This window comes from Myripristis murdjan, chromosome 10 (genome assembly GCF_902150065.1).
Source record: "Myripristis murdjan chromosome 10, fMyrMur1.1, whole genome shotgun sequence".
NCBI lineage: Eukaryota > Metazoa > Chordata > Actinopteri > Holocentriformes > Holocentridae > Myripristis > Myripristis murdjan.
Window position 1 is genome coordinate 24,025,167 of NC_043989.1, and position 25,059 is coordinate 24,050,225.

Sequence of the window (25,059 nt, forward strand, 5' to 3'; positions counted from 1 at the left end):
GACGGAGGACAGAGGGGCTCCTGCTGTGCACATCAAGCTGTGTGTGGGGACGCAACCATTATTAATCTCCAACAACACAACAACACTCCAGTCTCCATTTGTTTAAAAAAAAAAAAATGTTTCAAGGTGTACTGAAGCCTGTAGTATGTGTGGTGTGTGTGTGTGTGTGTGTGTGTGTGTGTGTGTCTAACTATAGAAATGCAGAATAACACCAGTCTGTGATGTTTTCCCACACACTCCTGCAGGTTACTTCCATACATGCTCTTTTGATCAGAGCAGAGGCTGCTTTACTGACTGCAGACCAATTAACCATATGTAGTGAAAAGACCTTTAACCCACATCTTAGCAATATATAAAAGACCACTTACTGTGGATGCAACTACTGTAAAAAAAAAAAAAAAAAAAAATAGCACTGAGATAAGAAAGCAAATGAAATGTCGATATAGATTTTCTTTTTGTCTTTTTGCTAATGGTCCTCATTTTAAAATCGATATCAACACTAACTCAAGGTTTCTTAAAATGTGCAAAAAAGCAAATGAATAAATATATAAATAACTGCAAAAAAAAGGGAAAAAAAATAGATTGGATTTGAAAAACACCACCACTAACAACAAAAATGTCTAGTTTGTCCACTTGTTACGTGGCAGAGATCTGTGTGTGAGGAGGTGGGACCGGTTTGTGAATGAGCCATGTTTTCTCAGGTCGAATTAGCCTGTGGATTTATAAGTTGCCCACTTTCCCACACGCACAAGACTCTGAAGCAATTTTACCTCTCATTTGGTGTGTCTTCTAAATGGCAACAATTTAAGACCATTTAAAGTTTGATCCATTGTTTGACAGTTTTAATCTCTTAAGAGTGTTTCCATCTGCTCTTTGTGAGCTTTGGTAAGCGACTATGAATTATGGGCGCAGCAACTCCTTAATTGTATAAAAGTTCCATAGCCTAGAGATAGAAGGAAGATAATTAGTTAAATCTCCATGGGTGGTTGAGCCGCCCCTAGCCCCTACACTGAAACTAGTGTGTGTGTGCCTGAGTGTGTGTGTGTCCATGCTGTCAGTGGGACCACCTGCGGTTAGGTAGTCCCTTCACTGATTTAAATCTCCTAATTAGAGTCACTAACCACAGACAGACGCTCACACACGGGGCACGGAAGCAGAGTGACAGCAATACTAGCTGTGGCCCTAAAGTAGCTAATTGATCCAATGTGTCTATAGTACTGTATCATCTGTAAAATGACTGGCAGCAAACCTCTTTACCTTTATTTACTGTACCGCTATCTGTTCTGCTGGTGTAATAATGCGAAAGTTTGATCTCATCTCATTTTCTTTCCCTTGACATCATTGTTTTCTGGGCTCATTTTTCATCTGCCTGTTGAGGGATTTCAAATGGAGACAGTGAGAAAGATCTCGAGTGTCACAGCCAAATTGCTTTGCATTTCTACCCACTGCATTCACGTCTGTGGAGACAGTATGCTGGGGACTTAACAGTGTGAGTCTTAAGCATGCATCACACTGATTGCGTTACGCATTGCTGTTTGATGTACGATCATTCCAATTTGGAGAACCCACGTCGTGTTTAAGCTGTCGCGTGTGCTGGTGCAGTATTTGTAAGCTGGAGTATTTTGAGGCTGAATTGGGTGTTCACAGCACCTTTCCAATAAGCGGCGTGAACATCTTCAGACATGAGCAAAATCATCAGTCAATTGGTGCCAAAATCATCTCTGTGTCTCCGGCAGACAGGTTGGTTTGTGTGCTTGCTAACACTCCAGCACACAGTGCTTTAAGTGATTGTGGGTGATCAGATTTTTCCTACAAGTGAGAAAGTGAGAACTTGTAAAAGCTCTAATGCTGGATAGTAAGTAAACTTTAATGATGTGTCTAAACCTGTCAGACTTGGTAAGGGGATTGGTAAACTAGACATATAATTAAACGAAAAGAATGCATCTGAAGTGGCAAAAGATCTCTCATCCTGCAAAACTTGCCTTGTTTACACAGGAAGTGGGCAAAGTTCTCAGACAAGTTTCTGTGTCGCCGGCTGGTAATGGACTTCACCACCAAGCTGCCTCAAAACGTCTTTTCACAAGTCATCCTGCTTAGAATAAAAGTTAAACTTTGTGAGGTGGTCATGTCAGTATTTGGAGAGACATGTATTTATGATGATAAACCAACATTAACATCCAGCTATAATGATAAAGCTATGTTGCTGGGGTGTTTTGCCTAATTCCATGCTGCACTGTTGATGCTGAATAGAGACGGCAACTCTTGCTCCACTCATCCAGTGATGATTATGTGCACTGATTCAAACGTGTATTTAGATAGGAAGTACTTTTCACTCAGAAAATCCTGTTTAAATGCTTTATTTTGTTGCATTTAATTCCATTTCATTTATATATTTACTAAGGACAACCCACATTAATCAACATCTCTGTGTATGTGCCAGTGTTAGCCAGCTGGCTAATTTAGTGCAGACCTTTGGTGAGATGTTTTGAAACCTATAAAGTCATTGAGTCATGTAAGTTATTAAGAAAGGCTTGCAAAACTTTGAAGATGCACACTTGATGTTAGTGTTGATATAGTTTGGAAATGGATGCAAGTAAATGGCCTTTATCATTGGCAAAAAAGAAAAAAAAAGTCTCATAACATCATGCATAAGACCTCCTAAAAAGAAGAAAATGTATGCTAGAAAGTTGGATTAATATTCACATTAAAACAAATCTGCTGCTGAAACTCTTGAGCTTTAATCAAACCATGTCCAAAACCGGCTCGAAGGGGCTTTCCAAGACATTGCCACAGCACCAGAAAGTGTGGATTTGGAGTTTCAGGGAACTGAAGAGGCCTTTAAAAACACCGTGAAGTGCACAAGTGTGCCAAGCCTCAGCCTGTTAGAGTTCCTCACCGGGTGTTTATCACATCCAGAGAAATCAAGTGATATTCTTCTTGCTGCTGCAACCTCAGCCTCCTCTTGTCTCCTCAGAGCCCTTCATTGTTAATTTATTCCTTTAATCATTCAAATCTATGTGAGGAGTTTAGGGAGGGAGAGCTTGTTTCCTCCATCAGGGTGTCCCTCCAGTGTGGCACTGCTTTGGAGCAGATGGTCTCTGTGATAATGATCTATGGGTGTGTGTGTGTGTGTGTGTGTGTGTGTGTGTGTGTGTGTGTGTGTGTGTGTGTGTGTGGGAATGAGTAAGTGAGAGAGAGAGAGAGAGAAAAAATGTCTGTGTGTGGCTTAGTGTCTCCTCCACTTCAACAGAGTAGCACCAGGGTCACATTAAAGCCCATCGATCTCTCTCTCTCTCTCTCTCTCTCACACACACACACACACACACACACACACACACACACACAGGCGGAGCACAACACAATTCCACATGCTTAACGTGGTGCCTTTTACCCTCCGGCTCTGGCTCTTTCCACAGAAATGCTGTTGCGTCAGAAACATGTTGATTTTACATAATGCTGGATTATCATAAAAACATAACCGTAAAGCCAGACTTACATCATGTCTGCTGTGAGCCAGGTGCCTCTTTCTTAGAGGCTTTTTAGCAATCCAGTGATTCATTTTTCACTTTTTAAAGATGTGGAAGTTTAAGTCTGCATGAAATGATCTCACATGACTTCTACTTCTCTTCCGTATCTTAAACAGTTACAGGGGGTGGAAATTCAAATTTCAGTGAATATGTTTGACTGAAATTTGAATTGACTGAAATTTGACTGAAATACATTTGACGATGTTTAAAGATTTCACAAATCTTTAAAAATCCTCTCATCCACCTGTCCCTCCAAACGAAAATGTGTTTCCTCCCCAAATTGACATCCTGTTGATTTAGGGTTTGATTTGTCCTCGTGGTTTACACATGTAAGTGATCCATCCCCGCATTTTGTCCCACCCAAACATTTCCAACAGGAAACACGTCAAATCAAGTAAGTGGATGCTCAGTGAACACACACACACACACACAAATTCACCCACCCACACAAGTACATGATGAAGGTTCATACACCACCCCATTTTGTCATTCAAATTCATTTTTGCATTTGTTTAGATCTGTAAATAGAGAAGGGGTTTAAAAGAAAAGCCTTCAACAGAATGGTGATGTTTGTTTCTCCACACTTTCTAAATACGGGCTTAGACCTGTTATCATGAGATGGAAAAAGCCACTACATAATGAAACAGTGGCGACTGTTAAAACAAATGGTGTGATGTCTCACCGTTCTTTCTGTATCACTCTGCTCGCAAGGGCTGTCCAGCATCAACAGCTATATGTATTCTGGCTGTAAAACCCCTTGGTTGTGTTACATAACTCACAAGGAAGTAGTTGGCCTTAGTGTTGGTGACTATGGGTCCTATTTTACACCCGGCACAAAGTGGCGCCAAATGTGACGCAAGTGTCTTTGCTAGTGTCCAACTGGCACAGTTGTCTTTTTTCACTCCAGCGCCCATGTTGTGTAAACAGCAAAGTCACTTGTGTCCATCTGAGCGTCCATGGGCATGTTGGTGTTAAAATGAGGTGTGGTCAGGAGCATTGTTGGTGCATTGCTATGTTGGGGCAGGTGAAAGTGCTTAACCTACAAAAACCAGGTCTGAAGTCCGAGGTGCAGCTTTCACTCTTATTTTAAGGTCATTATCATAGTAATGCACTCCTGCATGGGCGGGCGCCAACACATCCACTCGGCTTGTTCCACACACAGGGACGCCCGCTTCGCCTCAGGGAGCTTTAGATGAAATCCTGCTGTTGCTGGAGATGATCTGCTCGTGTGCTTTCACTTTGTGCACGAGCAGATCTGTTTCCTCTGCAGAGAAGCCTTCCCTCTTACCTGGAAAATCCACCATTGCAAAAGCAACCTTCCAAGGTGTAAGTGTACATGGCTTTTAAAGGGAATGGGAGATTCAATCATGCGTCTTGTACAATGACCCTTTTCCACCATTAAAATAGCACAAGTGCACATGGACACACCCTCAGTGTACTTGCACCTCCTCAGACTGTATGAAGTACTTAAAGGACCAGTCATTTTGAATTTTCGCCCATTTAATACAATTTACCCACATTTTACACTGCAGCAAAGCATTTTGCAAATCATGCATTGCTACCAAAGATTTCACAATATATACATTCATTCCCTAACCGCTGCTGCACATGCACAAGCCCACATAACACACACTCACACTTCTTGAACGTGTTAGCTTTCAGAGGAGTGTGCTCCCTATCCATTTAGGGGGCATGAATGATGCACACACACTCTCAAAGGAAGACATTCTCATACACACACAAACTCACACACATGCAATGAGGAGTAACAGAGCTCCACACGCTGAGAAATACACATGAACGCACTCGGACACAGACACACACATACACACATGAACAGTGTACATATAGCAGTGGTGACAGTATGCTCACTAGCTATGCTGAGTGCAAAATTGTTGGTAAAATCTTAAATAGGCATAAAATTGACGAATATTATAAAGCCGCCTTCCCCACTCTCATGCCTTCAGGATTCTGCTGTCTGTCTAAAAGCACATGAAAACAAGTTAATTGGAGGAAAAAGAGTGAACGAGAGGAAAATGATGAAGATATAGCAGGGACAAGGAGTGGGTGACGCACAGAAAATATATACATATTTAAAAAACACTGAAATAAATAGGCTGTACAATTGTTAGATAAAATGCTACTTAGATAGGGAAAGTTAAAGTGGCACTGGTGGTCTTTACTTATTTTTTATTTTTTTGGTCTCCATCTTTGCAGCTGTGGTGTCTCTGCTCTGCGCTTCCCAGAGATCACCTGTCAATCAAACAGTGTGGGCGGGACTGCAACGTCTTTTTCCTTGGATTTTCTGGTGATGCAGACTGAGTTTCTAAAGGTGGCGCTCTTTTGTTAGTCTGTTTGGCCGTGGTGACTATCTCTGCTCGTGGTGACTACCCAGTTCTCCCTTTATTTTCTCCAAACAAGCTTGAAATGTAAATCACACTGATTCCTTTGCAGCAGATCATTTTTCCCAGTAAAGAGCTATATCTGGCAGCAAATGTAAAAACATCCATGACCCGAACAGGTTGATATTGGTGTTGTGTTTTTTGATACAAACTACTGAGCCAGACTTTTATTTATATGAAAATGTGGCAGACAAATGGAGAGGAAAAAAGAAAGTATTTTGAGGTTTAGGTGTCTCTTTGATGGAAGATTGAGAGGCTGCTTTGTGACGAGTCGGAGGGTCGATGGTTAAAATCTGCAGACGTTGTGGAAAAATGTTGGTGCGTGAAGTGAATGTTCTCTCCTTTAAGCTTCTCTGTCAGTGGCCACCCTGCGTCCTTACAGATGTGAAGCACGGTGGCGCTAGAAAACAAGAATGGTGCCCTGTCAACTTTTCTTGGACAAATAAAACATTTTTTTTTATAGTGAAATGAGTTCAAACAAGGGTGGGAGGCGGGACAGGCACGCAGGCAGACTAACTGATTGACTGACTGGTTGGTCTGTCGATGGAATCACTCATTCATTTATCTGTTTCATGTCGGAGCTCCACTGTAAGCGCCTCCATATTGGCAGAGCCATCAAGCCACTGTTGCCTAAAATAAGATTCAGGCTATTTCCCCCAAATAGTCATTTGCGTTGCATCAGATCAGTGAAGTTCTGCAATGATTTTTACTCAGGAAGGGCGTCCAGTGTCAGAGCAGCCAAGTTGCACAAAAAAATTTCAAATTAGAGTAGATTTTGACAGACATAAATGAGTCTTACTGTGTGTAGGCCATGACGTACAAGTATAACATAAATGTCTCTCGCTTCTCTGCTCTGCCAGACATTTCATAATTCCCCCAAAGGTCAAATCAATTTGATATCTAGCATATAGTATCTGATTATGCTCGCTGAACAGCACAAAATGTACACATTTTTCACTGTTGTTTGCAGGCACCAGAAGGCCAGCAGTGTAATTCAGAGCAAGCTGAAAGCTTTTTTTTTTTTTTTCTTTTTTTGTGGTTAAAAGACAAACAATCACATCTAAAGAGGTAATGACCAAACAGTAAGCTGAAATCCCTGGGCCATGGTGCCCTGCAGGTACATTTGAAGCCTCAGCACAAAAGGAAGAATTAGGCTAATTAAAAATAATTGCTTGTTACTAATCTCAAAGTTAAAAGTTACTTTTCCTCATCAGATACTGTTCAGTTTGAGTCAGAAACTTGGAATTTAGGACAGAATAAGCACTTGCACATTGTGTTATACTTATTCTATATGTGCCGAGCATGTGCAGTTGAAGTCGGCACAGATGTAGACCGCATGTCCAAGCTTCGTTCAAACCCACAGAGCTTTATTTTAAATTCTAGTGGACATCCCTACAGGGCATGCAGGATGTTTTTCTATTTGATGTAATGCTGCAGCCATAAAACAATGTTGTCTTGGGTTTCACTCAGTATAAGTGTGATGTATCCTCAGTGAAGCGTTGAAACCTGCAGATACAGAATATGTTTATGATGCTGTCCTGTTATATGGGGAAATGTATTTTCTAACTTTAAAGCTACTTTGGGGGAAATTTAAGTGAAAATCAGAGTTCAAGGGGTTAGATATGAAATTCACTATTTAATTTTGGACACGCTTGCCATTCAGCAGAGGGAGAAGAAGCAAAATGCAGTGACATCAGCAGCAACTACATTTTCAGACAAGAAGAGAACACATAATTAATAAATTAAAACTTACATTTTACAGTTTGGTCTTTAAGATTACTCTCTCATCCAGATTGACTCAGAGTAATAATTTGCACCTTCATGTAAATAAATATCCCCTTTCCTCCTGATGCCATATCACAGTAATTCTACCATTTCTCAGTTCATTAAACTTACTATTATTACTAACTATAATCGTTATTGATTCCCCCTTTTTCTTTTATAATTGCTATTTTCTAATTACTGCTGAACTGTGTCTCTCAAATCGGAGATGTAAACTGCAAGCTGCTATAGCAAAAAATCGGTAAAGTGTCAAAGGTCATGTTAGGTTGCTGCACTGGACAGCAAGCGGAAAAGGTCAAATTAAAGTCCTGCCTAAAATGCCGAGGTCATTTCTTTCACTGTCCAGTATAGGCCACCTAGCAGCACAAATTAACATCACGTCAGCAGAGCCACAATATGATTGTTTCTTGTGTTTTAAATGTTAACATCTTCCGTCCTCTTCCGTGTGATCGTAATGAGAGCTCCCCTCGTGTTGTCTCACTTCACCGTCCCGTGATCCCAAAATCAAGTGGAAAAGGTCACTTTTGGCTCGACACACAAACTGCGCCTGTCCCAAATGTGGAGATAAAGACCTCAGCAGAGAGACCTCTGCATCTGTGCCGAGAAATCTGCTCTGATCACCGGGTGAGGGGGGTTTATCGCAACACAGAGACTCAGGTGGGATCAAAATGTTCTTCAATCACAGAAAAGTGTTTGTATAAAACCTTCTAGTGTACACATTCATATTTGGTGATCTGTATAACATACAACAGACATTTTAATCGGAACTCTATAAGTAATGTTTAATGATTATTTAATAAAACAGCAAAGGTAGGCACTTTGACAAATTTTGAATACCTTTCGGTGTCAATATGGTGATGTCAGCAGAAGAAAGACATCATGGCCAACTTTTCTCCCACCTAACTGTGCTTTTTTGTGCATGCACACACACACACACACACACACACACACACACACACACACACACACACACACACACACACACACACTTATTATATTTTTAAATGTAAAAACTTCATAATGTGTCTGTGGGAGGAAAAGTGCATTAAATAGTTTATTCTTCAAAACTCTTATACAGCTATAAAGCTTATACTTTGCCCTCTGTGCATACACAAATGCATAAACGCACACACACACGCAGGCACGCATGCACGCACGCACACACACACACACACACACACACACACACACACACACATTGCACTGGGTGACCTAATGTACTTCTTTGTTCTGTACTGCTTTGACTGGAAATGTATCTGGAAAAGGTCAAATCTATCTTGAAACCTAAACAGCATATGCAGCTGCACTAATGTGGGCCTTTTTGATCTGCTCATCTGCTCCGTGTACAATATTTGGCAAATTCAGAACTGATTCTGTAACTCCATTACGTGCACACACAGATGCAGACGCTTGCTTTTGCTGCAACATTGTGGAATTTTATATGAGGTGTAGCTTCTTTTCAGCAGACATACACACATTACACGCCAACAAACACATGCACTATGTCTCATCTTTCATGGAGACAAACCAAAGTACTTTCAACTTTCTACCAAAGTAACCTTAAATTGATGGAGACAATAAAAAGGAGAATGAAACGGTTTAATATTTAACAAAATCCTGAATAAAGTCTGTCGTTTATTCCATGGCTGCACACACAGTCGGTCCGTCTAAATGACGGCAGAAATGGTGACATAGCAGGGATGGAGAGAGTGCAAAGGAAAGGAAAGGGTTTGGATGAGAACAGAAGAGAGGATAGGAGAGGAGGTCTGGGTGAGAAGTCGTCTCATTAATCTTAGAAGGGCGCAGCAGAAGGTTCAAAATGCAAATGAAACTATCAGTCTTGTCAGGAAGAGAGAGGCAGAGCGGGAGAGAGAGTGAGAGAATGAGATCGACAGAGCGATTGGCAGAAAGAAGGAAAAGGTGATGAGGAAGCATGAGAGATGAAACAAAAGGAAAGGATACAAAACAAAAAACGTCCTTGCAGGACTTAAAAAAAAAAAAAAAAAAAAAAAAATCCCCCATAGGCTGCGAACATGTGGTTTATTGGGTTTTTTTTTTTTTTTTAGGAGAAAAGGCGATGCTGAGAGTACGGTGTGATGTGGGACTTCATTAGCTCAGCGCAGGCTTCGTTTTATTTTCCCCACACAACATAACGCTAACAGGGCACTTGTTGCTGTGCGCTGTTAGCACAGTTAGCCTAACGTCACCTGACCATGAAGGATGAAAGGTCCCGTCTTCTCAGACGATCATCTGTTGAGGATTTTGTTTCACAAAAACAGTTCCAACTGACTTTTTTTTCACTGTTTTGCTTTTCAAAATGCAGCCGCACATTACACAGTGACTGTCGCACTGACATCGGGCTCCTGCAGTTTCTTTCTTTCTTTTTTTTTTTTTTTTGCCAGTCTATCTGACATTCAGGCTCGCTCAGCAGCCAATCACATGCAAACTACACCACTAATACACTAGTTACTAGGCAAGACCAGGAAGGGAGCTTTTGGAAACCCAGTTGGTGTTCATATTTATTTATTCATCCAAAGTAATATGAATAAAACTATAGTTTTTACATATCGATAATCCACCTGTTATTGATTTATCGATAAATGTGGATAAGTGGTCCCAGCCCTAGTTTATTTTGTTTTATTTATTTACACATATGCACTGAATAGGTCTAAAAGATAAACTAGAGAAACATGTAGTAGAATGTCCCAAAACCCTCTCAGGGGTTTAAACACAGGCATTCTCCAAAGGACCAAATAGTAATAATATACAATAAATACAATCAAACAGCACTCATAGATGCACAGCCACATCTCACATACACACAGACACTATAAAAAAGAAACACACGCTGTATCAGAATTTGTGTGATGATGCATGCCAGAGGACATGGACATTATGGACATTATTCTTCTTTTTATGCTGAGGATTTTACATGTTGCTAATGCTCAATGTTGTGCTATGTGTGTGACCAAAGTTCATGTCAACACTAATACCGCCTTTGTTAATGTTTTTTGATGTTAATAAGAAGAGTTTTTCATTGAAGGAGCATTCTTGGAAGCAGCTTGATCGTAAACACCGTTTCAAATGTTATGTATTGAACAGGTACTATCAGATTATCCCTCTTTTCTTTTTTAATGGCTGTTTTCAATTTGAAACAAAAAATTAGAGAGTAAAAAAATGTAAAATGTATCTATATCTATATCTATATAGATATATATATATCTATATATCTATATATATCTATAGATATAGATACATATATAGATAGATATAGAGATATAGATATAGATATAGATATATAGAGATATAGATTAGAGTTCTCATATTCTGCCCGAAACCGACCCGACCCGACCCGACCCGACATTTTTGGGTCGGGTCGGGCCTAACATTTACGTGAATTGGGCGGGTCGGGTCGGGCTTCGGGTTCTGTGGGGGATTTTTTTTTTTTTTTTTTTTAAATAAAAAAATAGAATTATGTGTTGTGTTATTGATTATGACATTTCATTTTTATGTGACTGGTGGAGAGAGTGAGAGACTGGATTGGATTTGGAGGCTAAACTTTCAGTGACAGACAGACAACAAGCTGTGCGAGCGCAGCGCAAACAAGTGAGAGAGAGTTGCAGCAGTATCCCGCTGTGCTGGCAGACTCGGCAGCAAGGACAGTTTTTGCTATAGGCAGTGCAACTGCCCAGGGCGCAATCTACTTGGGGGCGCACGAGAAAAAAAAAAAAATCTCCAGTTTTCTAGACTACCGTATTGACCCGCACATGCCGCGGCACCATCAGTAGGCATCAGGCGGGCCAGCCGCCGCACCGTCCGATACCGCGCCCACCCGTCAGGTCTGCCGGATCTGACAGGTGAGCTGCCTGATGCTGGCTGGTGCCTGATACTGACTGATGGTGCCCCGGTGCCGCGGCCGACCGGCTCTGCTAAATAATGGCGAATTTGGCGATTTTTTTTTTTTTTCGGGCTTTATCGGGCTGTCGGGCCTAAAGTTCGGCTAATTAGTCGGGTCGGGTCGGGCCTCGGGCTGGCCCAGTCGGGGTCGGGTCGGGTCTTAATTTTCAGGCCCGATGAGAACTCTAATATAGATATACAGTAGCGGTTTTAGGCACGGGCGAAGCGGGCAGCCGCCCGGGGCGGCATATATTCATGTCACGTGGGGGGCGGCATGAGAGAAAAAAAAAAAAAAAAAAAAAAAAAAAAAAAATCATCCTTGCTGCAAAGCAGTTTTCTATTACCGTATTCATCTGAATATAAGACAATATTTTTTCCATTGAAAATGCCCTGAAAAAACGCCCTCGTCTAATATTGGGGTCTAAGCAAATACACATGTATTGTGCTTGCATATAAACCAGCAGGTAGGCTCGCCTGATGCCGCGATTACCGGCGAATGGCCGCATTGCGCCGTCAATAATCAACCATGTTGTCTGTGTCACTGTCCGTTGTGCTGCTGCAGCCGCGTATGAACAAAAGTTGATTTATAATGAGAGGATGGCAGTATGTGTGCGCCGCTCACCTGTCAGATCCGGCAGACCTGACCGGGTGGGCGCAGCACCTGTAGGCATCAAGCCGGTGCCGCGACCGGCCCGCCTGATGCTGACCGGTGGCTTTTTTTTTATGGAAACAAGATTTTGTCCATATAAAAAGTATTTTTCCAAAAAACGTATTTGTGCAGGTGTTGGCGCCCCTGCTCTGGGAGGGGCGCGTCTAGCCGCCAGAGGGGCACCGGTAGCAGCCGTTATCGCTTGGAAGTTCGCGCGCGCACGCGGGGTTAGAACGGTAGGGCGCAAGGCAGTAATTTCGCCCAGGGCGGCAACATGGGCAGAACCGCCACTGTAGATATATAGTTATATATATAGGGTAACGTTAGTTACTTAAATTTTGATTATATGTTGGGAAAATGTGGAACATGGAAAATGTGGGAAAACTGATATAAATGGGGGAAGTAATGAAAAACAAAAATAAACCAAACTACATGTTGAAATACATGTTTTGTTTTGTTTTTTGAATGAGTTTGCTTTTTTTTAATTTTTGAGATTTGAAGTTAGAAGGCAACAGAATTTCACATGTTGCGAACGTGCTGCCTCATTTCCAGCTTACTACAACCACGAGCATGCAGCGGCTACGGTTTAGTGTTAGCATCTAAAATGCTTTTGGAGCAGAGGCAATCAGACAGCGCTGCAAATACAGAGCCAACCAACAGCATCATCAGGCACACATGCAGGCAGAGGGGGGAGGAGGAGGACGGTGGAGAGCCTCGGCGCTCCAGGGGACGGCGAGGTGAAGTTCAAAGGTGCGTCAGGTGGAGGGCGCGCAGGAGTGTGTCCGGCCCGCTGGTCTGCAGGGACACAGACAAACAGCATGAAGTCCACAGATCAGCTGAGGCAACAGCCCTGCCTGCCTCTGTGCTTCCAGGCTGGAAGCAACAGTTGGTGTTTGATAGGAGATTAGTAGCCCAACTCCACAGCCTCTGTTGGCCCGAACACACACCTACATGTTTGCATTCTGCGTCAGTCTCTTTCCTGTCTATCATCTCTCTCTCTCTGCCCTCTATTTCCCCCTCTCTGACTTTTCTGTCCATCACATTTTCCCTCTCTGGCTCTCTAGTGGCTCTTCAGGTGCTTTTATCCAATTGACATAAGTGCGGATACATTACAGCAGAGTGGCCACCTCAATTTTTCTTTTTTTTTTCTTTTTTTTTGGCAGTGTGTTTCAAGGATCCTTTGCCACCACGAAAGCACTTCACATTGACCACATGAGCTAATAAATTAATACTCGAACTTTGTCTGTGAGGCCTTTTTAGGTAAAACTAACGTCAGACATCGTGTCCTCTAAAGGTTCACTTACATTTTCAGGAATTTATTCATTATTTTGTGACATTTTTTAGTCCATTATTGATCATTTTGCCTGGCACTAGGGTCATGAAACATTTCTTACACATGGGAGAAGATGTCACCTGTCATTTATGGCAAAATATCACAAACAAAAACAAATAAATCAATAATTAGATATGAATGTATATGGAGGAAATGGCATTATTGAGAAGTTTTCTTTTTGCCATAGGTTTTTGACATTTACAAGTCTTCCACATGAAATACTGTCAGCTGTTAGTTTCACAGTAAAATTGGCAGCAAGTCTAGCTGAAGCCAGACCGCCAATGCAGCTTTAATCACTGAAACTGAACAATTTCTACTCTATTTCTCGTTTCTAGTGTGTGTGTGTGTGAGTGTGTTTGTGTGGACATGCACCAGCATGAAATTCCACCAGATCGAGCATAGGGCAGAGGCCACATTGCCTACCGTCTGTTGGTCTCATCACTTCAGCCACTAAACAGCCTTTCTGCAGCTCGGTCACCTCCCTGCAGGAAAGTAGAGCCCAGCTGCAGTCATCGCGTGCGGTCCAGTGGGAGCCAGGGTGAAGACAGCTCCCAGAATGCAGCCATTTCACCCTTCACTGGCTCCTGCGCCTAAATACTGCTGCCGAATAATCTGCATCCTCCATAACTGAATACAACGCTGCACACAAGCAAACATGCACACCAAACCATGAACCAGATAAAGCTGCAACTGACCTCCTCTGTGTCCACTGGGCTAGCCAAATACAGCTGAAGCCTCAAGCTGATTACCTGCATTTTTGTGTGTCAACAACGGGGTCTCACTGATGGACAGACTCAGCATCATTCAGTGTTCTCCACCGGCTCCTATTGGACATGTCGGCAATAATGAAAACACGAGCTATCTGTTGAGTATCCTCCTAGGAATAATGAACTCCATGTAGCTATCTCCACTACAAACAAGATTGATTAGACGGAAATGATCTCAATCACAGTTAATCAATCTCTGTCTTTCTTCCCCCCTCTCTCTCTCTCTCTCTCTCTCTCACTCTCTCTCTCTCTCTCTCTCAGCTCTCCAGACCACTCAGCCTCCCAAGGTCCTCTTCCCCCCAGAGAGACAAGACACAGTGATAGAGGTCACACCTGGTAAGGATCAACCGCCCTTCTCATTTTCATATGAAGTTAAATATACAAGCTAAAGTGGCGCTCCTCGTCGTGCTCATTATTCTTGATCGTTCATATCCGTCTTTGGTGCTAAGCGCTGCTTGCTGTGTGGTTGTGATTTTTTTTCCTCAGACTTTTGTGTTGATGGTGTTTGAGTTTCTGTAGATGGCGCTCTTTTCTTGGTCCGTTCGGCCACAGTGGGTGTGACTGCTCAAGCGCACTGCCCAGGTTTGGTTATTACAAAACACACCGTGGTACCCTTTAGAACAGCAGAGGTAAAGCTTTCACTATCACTATCATGCTGTAGCAGTAGGACTGTTCCCTGCAGGCATTTCAATGTGAAAGCAGGTAAACACATTTGGCACTAATGACATTAATTAACGCTCCATTTCACTCAGGTCTGTCAGAACCAGAATCCTGGGTCTGTTCATGTTGGCTCACTGGACAGACTCTGTTATACTTCCTGTGTTTACCTGCTATTACATGGCAAAATGGCTACTGTGAAAAAAGGTCTGAAGATCCGGAGCAGCAGCTCTTGAAGTGGTAGGGATTCAGCGTGTTGCTCACAGTCTCCGGAGCAGGCAGGAAGCCTGGGTGGGTCACACATTTCAAACACAATATCTCTTTAACCGCTAAGTCACCCTGCCACCCCCATATTCTGTCTGTCTGCGCTCCACTCGTTTCTGTCCTCTGTTTTTCTTGTATTATCTCATCTCTCCAGCACTTAACGGTAGCTTACTAGCAGATATGAATTATATTAAATCCCATTTACTTTGTGTCGAAATTTTTGCAGAGCCTGCACAGAACTTGTGGTGACGCCACTTTGCTGCCTGCTGATGGGAGTTAACAGATAGTCAAAACCAGGACTCTTGGGATTTTAGTTTCTTCACTTTAAAATGTCTTCATTTTCACATCTATATCAACCCCAAAAATGTCTTGTTAGCATTATTAGCACAAGCTTGAACTCTTAAGGAACCATGGCTATCAATAAAGGTGAACGAGTGGGTGTGTGTGGGTTCACTGAAGGTCACAAGCTAATTTCCCAGAGTGCAACAGAGGTCTGGTGAAGAAATGAACAGTCTAAAATTAAGAATCTAAAGGGAACTCGTTAAGCCTATTTAGGATTTACTTGTGTAGTAAACTGTGTTGTGTTGTATTGTGGTGCAGGAGGGGTTGGCTGGTTTCCTAGCCAGCTGTGTGTGTGCGTGTGTGTGTGTGTGTGTGTGTGTGTTTCCTGCTGTTCAGTGGTCTCTCTGACAATGTTAGCGCTGTAGGTAGAAATGTGTTTGTGAAAGCGTGTGTGTGTGTGTGTGTGTGTGTGTGTGTGTTTCCATTAACTCCAGATTGATGGTGTAACAAATAGGCCCTAAGGCCTCTGTACACTGATTGCAGCAGGAACACTTTTTAATGGGCACTGCAATATCACCCCCCAACCCTTCCTATCACACACACACACACACACACACACACACACACACACACACAAACACACACACACACAAATATGCACAAATGCACACGCACACACACGCACACACAAAAAAACACACACACACACACACACACACGTATCTACAGCAGAAGCACTGTCAGAGCGACCACTGCACAGCAGGAAACACACAAGTGCACGCACAAGCTGTACACTCAGTCACACCAACACAAAAACACACACATACACACATAACAACCTCTCTCTCTCTCTCTCTCTCTCTCTCTCTCTCTTACACACACACACACACACACACAGCCAAAGTGTGACCCTGCAGTACATTTTTAATTATCATCTTGTTTTAACCTGGGGGGGATTTACATCACCAGTCAGCTCCATGTTGCTCATTTTTCTCTTTTTTTCTCCTTCTCTCCACTCTTCTACCCTTCTTTCTTTAATCTTTTCTCTCTCCCTCTTCTCTTCTCTTCTCTTCTCTTCTCTTCTCGTCTCTTCTCTTCTTTTCTTTTCTTGTCTCTTCTCTCTCCTCCTCTCTTCTTTTCTCCTCTCTTCTTCACTCTTCTTTGCTCTTCTCTTCTTTTCTCTTCTCTTCTCTTCTCTTCTCCTCTCTTCGCCCGCCCCCTCTTTCTCTTTTCTTCTCCTCCACTTTTCTCATTACTCCATAACGCTCTGGGTTATAAACACAATTCATTATGCTCATTGCTATTATGCTGAGTGGACTACAGGCAATAGATTGACAATAAAGAGCTCATAATTAAAGATGGAATCATGATAAAAGTGTACACAGTTTTCTAAAAATAAATATATAAATATAAATATATAAATATATAAATAATAATTAAAAAAAAAAAAAATAAGAGAAAAGAAATCTCCATGGAGGCAGATAGCAGCTTTGGAGCAATTGTTTGCCCTTTAAAGCACTTCAGCATCAGGAGCATGTAGGTGTGTGTACCACTATTACAGTTTTTCTTGATTGCTAAGACACATTTCTCAAAAGTTGCTCTCCTTTTCTCTAAACTGTGAACACAAAACCCAATTTTCAAGCTACATTCACAAAACCTCAGACTCCTCTTGCAAAACCAAACTTTCACCTCAAAACAGTTCAATCTGTGCTCAAAACTGAACTGTGTTGTCAAATTGTGCCCCGAGTCAATCAAAATTAAAAACACTACTGAGCAGTCACTAAACGCTACATAGAAAAATAGAAAACACAATGCTCAGGACATGAAGCTGTAGAAATAAATGTTTATTGTTCACTGTAGGCAAAATGCATGTTGCAAAACAAAAAACCTGTGCATTTAGCACTCGTACATAGTAAAAAAGTACAAAAAACAAAAATCTTGTGTATTTACACGTAGCACTTGCACAGTACAAAAACAAACAGAAATCTTGTGCATTTAGCACTTGTATACAGTAAGCCTATGTAAAAATAAAGTACAAAAATATACATGGAATAGTAGGCCTACAAACAGTTAGCCTAACCCTCTATTACAATACTACAGTACATTGGCACAGTGATGTACTGAAACATATATTTACTTACAGTACACTGTGGTACAGTATATAGTATAGTCATACAGTAATTGCTGTCAACATTTACATACTATAATGTCAATAAAGGTAATTACCTGTTCTCTTCTCTAAATCTTCGGATTATGGTGGACACAGTGAATCTACTGATGTTTGGTTGTATCCTTTGTCCGACCTCCCTCATGCTCATACCATGGACAAGAACATGGTCAATCACAGTAGCTCTGATTTCATCGGATATTACTGTTCTTTGTCTTCGCTGACCACCTCGACCTCCTCGACCACCTCGACCTCCTCGACCACCTCGACCACCTCTCACACAAACTCCTCCTCTCAGATATCTATCCATTGTAGGGCCTCACAAAGCAGTGCTCTCTGAACTGGCTTATATATGTTCCCTCACATCATTAGCCACAAGTGTGATCAATTTTGAGTTGTTGTGTTCAACCAGTGACACCAGTGCTTTACTTGTGTTTGACTTTTGCCACCTGTGCTCACAATTACGCAACGCAAGTGCATAACAGTGAGAAAATGTGTATAAACTTGTCAAAGAAGTGCAAAATGTGTTTTAGTGGCTGAGAATATGTCTGCAAGTTGTGTCTAACTATGCGAAAAGTGCTTAAGGTTGTGCCAAAAGGATGACCGATTCAATAAATGGGCTCAGAGCACTGTGAATTTGGTTCAGATAAGAAGGTTCAGTGTTTTAGCAATTGAGAAATACTGTAATATTATGTGTAGCCTTGATGTAAGACGATGAGGGAGAGAGGGGAATGAGAATAAGAACAGTAGGAAATGTGCATCTTTAAAAATGCTGTAAAATAAATATGCTATAATTTTTTTTATTATTATAATTAATACATTCTATTTTTTATTACTGTATTATTAATTTAAAAGGTATTAACTACAGTTATCAGGGATTTTAGTTTCTTTGTGCTCCATGCAAAGTTTTAGACTAATACAGAGCAGGGTTAGTGGTGCAGCATCCACTTTTCTAAAAACAAGATGACTTCATGTTCATTAACAGTTAATTTCCGGTTTCCTTAATTCTTTTTTTTTCAAATGCTGCCCATTCATAATTTCAAAACTTTCATTAGCCAGATTCCAAATCAAAGCCAAAGACAGTTTGACTGAATTAAAGAAGATCCGATGGAAACAGAGGCATCTTCAACACTTGTCGCCAGTTTTTTTCGCCAGTCATCATTTATCATTTAAATAATAAATTGCTATTTATCATGTAAGGTCAGCAACCTGTGGTCTCCAGAGGGGCAGAAATAACACAAAACGAGCTGATGAATGCAGACGGGATGGAAATGAATGTGAATTTGAAAGCAGCATTATGAAAATGCACTTGAAATGAACAGGAGCGTGACAAATTGCGAGGTGACTTGATAAATTAAAGCCGATTTGATTAAATAACTGGTAATTTCAAATTTTCCTTTCATTCATCGCCCACGCTGCCACATCGCCATTAAGGTTGTTTATCGTTTAGTATGAATAATTTTTTGTTGTTCAATTTGTGCTGTCATCCCCAAATGCCCAATATGTCCGCCAGAGGGAGAATTACATCACCTGAAAGCCGTCTGGACTGGCCATTTTGTATGTTTGTAGTTTGTGTTTTTTCCCCATGGTCCAAAATGAAATGAAAATGACTTTTTCAATGTGTTAGGTAATTTTCCATTACAGAATATCCATCTAGTTAACAATAGATTCCAAAGACCTCAGTCAATTTGGTATTTTCATATCAAAATTGCATTTCTTCTACCTCCTGGAAAACAACACATTTTTAGTGATGACGTCATGCTGCACCAGTAGGTGTAAACAAGACTTCAACCAATCAGGGATGATGTGGTGTCAAGTTCAAACCAGACATAATCCACACATCGGATAGCCTACTGGACTGACATTACCAATCCACATACCGATACATAATAGACACTCACACACAATGCCACCTGTAGTATTTCTAAAATATTGTGCTGATGACAGTATAGCGCCGCTTCTGCAGTCAAACCAGAAAATTCTGTTGTAGTGGTCGTTCTACTACAAGTAGATGATAATTAATTGCTGTGCACTTGATTTGTTCAAGTTTTTCAAAATATTAAAGGAGTTGCCAATAGCAATTTGCACTCCCACACCTGTTTGTAGGTGAATCCTACTTATTAAGCTACAGGTCAAATAAATTGCTGTGGAATGCATTTGAATTGAATGCATTGCAATTTTGAAATTATTTTTGCTCTTTTAATAAATTGTTTTGTGTGGTATACTACAGCATCATGTAACACTGCACACAATGCCAACAACAGCAATAATAACAGGCTGATAATATTCAAAGAGTTATTGGATTAGTTTTTGGTACTGATACCCAAAGCCCACGTATCGGAATCAGATCAGAATTTTACTGAAAAACAAAAACTGATTAGTGTGTTTTTGACCAGTCAAGCCCCTGCCATCAAATAAACCTGCCACTGGCCACTGATTGATTTGTACTTTTGACAGATGCCTGTCTGTGTTAATATCCTGTTAATATCCCATATCCTGTTTCAACGGGAAATGCATCAAATTAAGCAGCGATAGGCTCTCAAAACAGTGATGTCATTGTGACTTTAGCTGGTCTGAAAGGCGTTCAAGTGAATTGTTGATTAGACTCAATCAACAACAAACAAACAAACACAAAACACACCAAATGATCACGTAATTTATCAGCTAATCAAGATGAAGAGACCATGTTGTCAATAAATTTTGTGCTTATTCAATGTTTTTTTTCTCACTTGAGTCTAAAAGGTCCTCACTTGAATGCAGTTTTCAAGTGTACCTTTAAAAACTGGTGAAAAAGTCTTGCATTGGGCTTCCTGAAACCTGCAGATTTCTTGAACAAGGAACATCCATCCATCATTTTCACCAAATTCTTGGTAATTACAGGTAGCTCGCCCTCTCTTCCTCTGTCCAACCAAATGAAACACATCCCATCCTTAATACCTGCCTCCATCCATCCATCCCTCTATTTCCTTCCCTTCCACTCTCTCTATCACTTGAACCTCGGCCAATTACAGGCAAATGTGTGGATGTGAGTGTAACACCCCCTGATTCCTGATTCCCACTCAGACCATGCAAAAGACCCCTGCTAGTACACCTAGATTTACTAACTGCACTCTCTCTCTCTCTCTCTCTCTCTCTCTCTCTCTGTGTGTGTGTGTGTGTGTGTGCATGATTTCTACCTGGCAGGTGTTAACTATGAGACCTCAGCTGTCAAAGTTTATTTGCCAACGACATGCTAAGCACTCTGGGACATTAAATAGCCTTCATGCAAATCACCTACACACACAAATATGCACACATCTGCAAATACGCATTAAGATACACAATATGAGATACACACATATACACAAACACACAAACATACAGTGTTTGTACACACACCCTTATATACAAACCCAATCACAGGTATAAACAACACAATGCTCACCAATACGTTTCTGTCACTATCTCTAGTTCAATTTCAGTTTTCAATTTAAATAGCTTTATTGGCATGACAAGGCAGTGCTTATATTGCCTAAGCAAATAGCAGTGATAGTGACAATAATATTAGTAAAAATAAAAATAAATAAACAACAATCTCTAGTTCTCTCTCTCTACCTCACCTCTCTACCACACGCGCGCATGCGCGCGCACACACACACACACACACACACACACACACACACACACACACACACACACACACACACCACACACAGCTATTGCCGGTGTGAGGTTAGATGTGACAGGAGAGAAAAGATAAGGAGGAAAGCTTTCCACTTTTCTCCTTTCTCTTCCTTTGTCTTTTCTTGTCCTTCCATATCTGTCTTATGCTATCTCTCTATTGTGTTCACCCCCCACCTGCCACCCCCCTCTCTCACTAGTCCCACCAGACCAGGAGACGGCTTTTGATACAACTGATCACAGTTATTTGTTTTCTGTTTTTCATCAGGCTTTTGATGTTGGGGGGTTACAGCATAGGTGGGCTTGTTGTACAGTGATGCAAACTGTATGGTGAAGGTGGCCGGCAGGTGGACTGAAGAGACCAAAAGAAATTCAAAGGGGAAAAAGACAAGGTTGTCCCCTCTCTGGTCAGATCTACAGTTTGGCCACAGAATCATTAGTATGCCAAATTAGGAATAAACTCAAATCTTTCTATCAGTTTTGATAGGACTCTGATAACAATGTCTGCTTATGCAGATGATGTAAACACTTTCATTGCTGATCACACTGGTGTTTGTGCTTTAGAAGGTTGTCTTGGTTTATATCAAAGAACCACAGAGTAAAAGCAGAATGTCCGCTCTTCCATCAGGGTTGCAACAGAGAGGGAATGGGATGATGGTTTTAGGAGTGTATTTAGAAAATCAGTACTACTTTGTCTAAATGGCAATGGCTGCTGTAGCTCTGGATTCAAATAGCAGCACTCTATCTTCCAGTAGAAGAGGGAGGACAAGGACTGTTGGATATTCATTCAAATATTATGTCAAATTGCCCATAGGCTCTTCTGCCAATGTAGTTTAAGGTGGCAAGAGACGGCTGAGCTGCTTCTTCATATAATAGGCCGTTTAGGGCCCAGTAAGCAGCTGTTCCTGGTCAGACTAAATGAGTTGGACCTCACCAGTCTGATTGCTTTCGACAGATCAGTTCTGAAGTTGTGGCAGAGTTTGAAAAATACCACAGATCCTGATGTGTCACCTGGCATATGGCCTCTGGAAGAGCCATTAGTTTCATGAAATCACAGATACTGTCCTCCTCCAGTTTTTGCCTTGCTCTGTGTAGAGCTGGATGTGTTAAAGCTGCACAGACATTTGTTACAATATTCTAAAGGATCTCTTGACACTTTGGCACAGAAGATGGACATTAAGTCAACCAGGATCCTGAACAGACTGGTGAAGGAGGTCTATGCATCCCTGCCAAAGTCCATGAAAGTTTATGCTGAAAACTGTATTCATTCTAAATGATGGATGTCAATGTAGTTTTCTTTGTCTAAATGTTTCTGCTGCTGCAGAGGAGTGGCAGGAACAGGTGATAGGCTATTAACCTTTGTAACGCCAAAGCTTTGAAAGCTTCAGACTTTGGAGAAGAAAGAAGCATATTGGCTCTGTCTGAAAGTGTGGAACCTAAGATCCTTGGTGGGGGTGAAAGTGTCAAAGTCGACTGCTGCTTTTGGACAAACTAAGACCCAAAAGGTAGTTGGAGGTCTTTGCATGAGTGGGCAGCTGAACTCCAGTGGAGGATAATACATGGAGCAATAGCCATGACACCTAACAGATCTGGATTCCCATCATGTGGTGGTCTGTCTGTTCTGCTCACAGGAGGAATCATTGGCACGTTTATTTATTTATTCACTGGGTAACCGGGGTTAGTTGGTCTGCTGTGGGTTTTAGAGTCATGGTGTCCAGGTTTAGGGGAACATTTTTCTCTAGATTTATGTATTTGTCGTCCTAAATACCTGGTGAGGAAGAGGCACGTGTGTATTCTGCTGAACTTTGTGTTTGCTAAGCCTGCTATCCGAATGTGTAGGAAGAACAAAGCTAAGGCTGCAGGATGTACAGATGGTGTTGAGGTCATGAGGGGACTGGTCGCTGCTCATCTGAAGGTTGAACAGTGGAGGGAGTTTTGTGCTCTGTCAAAGAGACAGAAGAACTGTCACTTTCTTTTTGATCTGTAAAATGGTTGTTTTAAGCCTATTGTGTGTCTCATTGTGGCTGTATGTTTTTTCTATACTCTATGCACACTCTCTTGTTTTGAGGGATCTTTCATGGTTTAGTAAAGTTGTTTTTAAAGTCAAACGTCTCTCTCTCTCTTTCTTTTTCACTCTCTCTCTCTCTCTCTCGCCCACTCTCCCTCCATCTCTCTGTCTGTCTCTCTTTCACCGTTTATAACCTCTGACTGTCCCTTTGTCTTTTTCTCTTAACTCCCTCATCTTTTCAGGATTTTTAAACAGCGACACATCATGTCAGGGTTCGTTTCAGGCTGTCAGAGAGGTGGGAGGGTCGGCAAATGAGTGCAAGAAAAGTCTTAACATTTCAGCTGTCCTCGCATGAGAAAGGGTCTCGCTGCATCTCCCGTTGTTTGTCATCATCAGCCGAGCACTTTGCAGCAGAATAATGCATTGCAGCGGCCCCGAACTGTCAATTTATCTGTAATAACAATACACTCTGAGTTATTTATTTCTTTACTTAGTCCACATATTTGTATTGATGAAATCATTGCTCTATAACAATGGCAAGAAAAAAAAAATCCTGTGGAATGATGGAGGGAACGGTGAAGGGGGCAAGCAAAGGGAAGAAACAAGGGAAGGAAGAAGGGAACATCATAAGGAAGGTACAGTGTAGGAAAGAGGGATGGAAGGACAGACCTGGACCTGAAATGATTTTAAAAAAGTATTTTCAAGACAGGCAAAAGAAAGGAGGGAAGAACAAAGGGTGGGAGAGAGGAAGGAAGAAAGAAGGAGGAAGTTTGGATGGAGGGAGAGAAGAAGAAATGAAAGGAGGAACAAGGACAGAAGGAAGAAAGAGGGAGGGAAGGGAGGTTTAAGGAGAGAGCATGAAACAAGTGAAGCAATAAAGAAAGAAAGAAAGAAAGAAAGAAAGAAAGATGTTCATCAAATGGTTCATCCAATAAAAGATACTTTTTCAACAGCACAGTGAGAAAGAAAGAAGGCTAGAAGAAAGAAATGAAAGACAAGCGGGAAACATGTAAGCAAGAAAGGGGGAAACAAGGAAGGAAGGCAAGAAGTGATGAGAGAAGGAGAAAGGAAAGGAGGAAACATGGAAGGAAGGAATCAGGGAGCAAGAAAGTAAGACCTTGTAAACCTTTGATTCAAGTGAAGGCTTTTCTAATAATGATATATGTTTCAAAAACAAGGGAGGAAAGACAAAAGGGTTTAGACTAGAGGAAAGAAGGATGAAAAGAAGGACAGAAAGAAGGAAGGTTGGAAGTAAAAGGAGGAAAGAAGCACAGACGTAAGAGGAGGTAGGAAAGGAGGGAGCAGAAAAAACATCATAAACAAAGAGCAGTGCGTTTTTGTTTGAACAACTTTGTGAAATGACACTGCTGCCCATTTATAACTGTTAAGATGACAGATATATCTCTATTCAAAGCAAGATCAGAAGCAGAGAAAGAGGGGGAGAGAGTCACCCAAAGGAAAAGAGTGGAAGAAGAGAAGAGGGAGAAGAAGAGTTTGTGTCTGTTTGGAATAGTTACAGTGACACCTGCCAGTCTGGGAAGCAATGTGGAGACAGAGAGCCGAGACGTGTCTCATCAATCTGCCGTGCCATTATAATCCTTTCATCATTTGTTTATCTCGATCTTTCACTCTCTCTCCCCACACACACACACACACACACACAC

At 41.5% G+C, this 25,059-nt stretch overlaps 1 protein-coding gene across 4 annotated transcripts in view; it reads left to right on the forward strand.

The window, feature by feature from the left end:
• The window catches only part of il1rapl2 (interleukin 1 receptor accessory protein-like 2), a 583,827-nt gene that overhangs the window by 494,639 nt on the left and 64,129 nt on the right, over nucleotides 1–25,059 (forward strand). For all 4 annotated transcript variants that reach the window (XM_030061479.1, XM_030061478.1, XM_030061480.1 and 1 more), the window contains one exon: nucleotides 14,619–14,693. In XM_030061479.1, coding sequence (XP_029917339.1) covers nucleotides 14,619–14,693 — 75 coding nt within the window. The remainder of the gene's footprint in view (nucleotides 1–14,618; nucleotides 14,694–25,059) is intronic.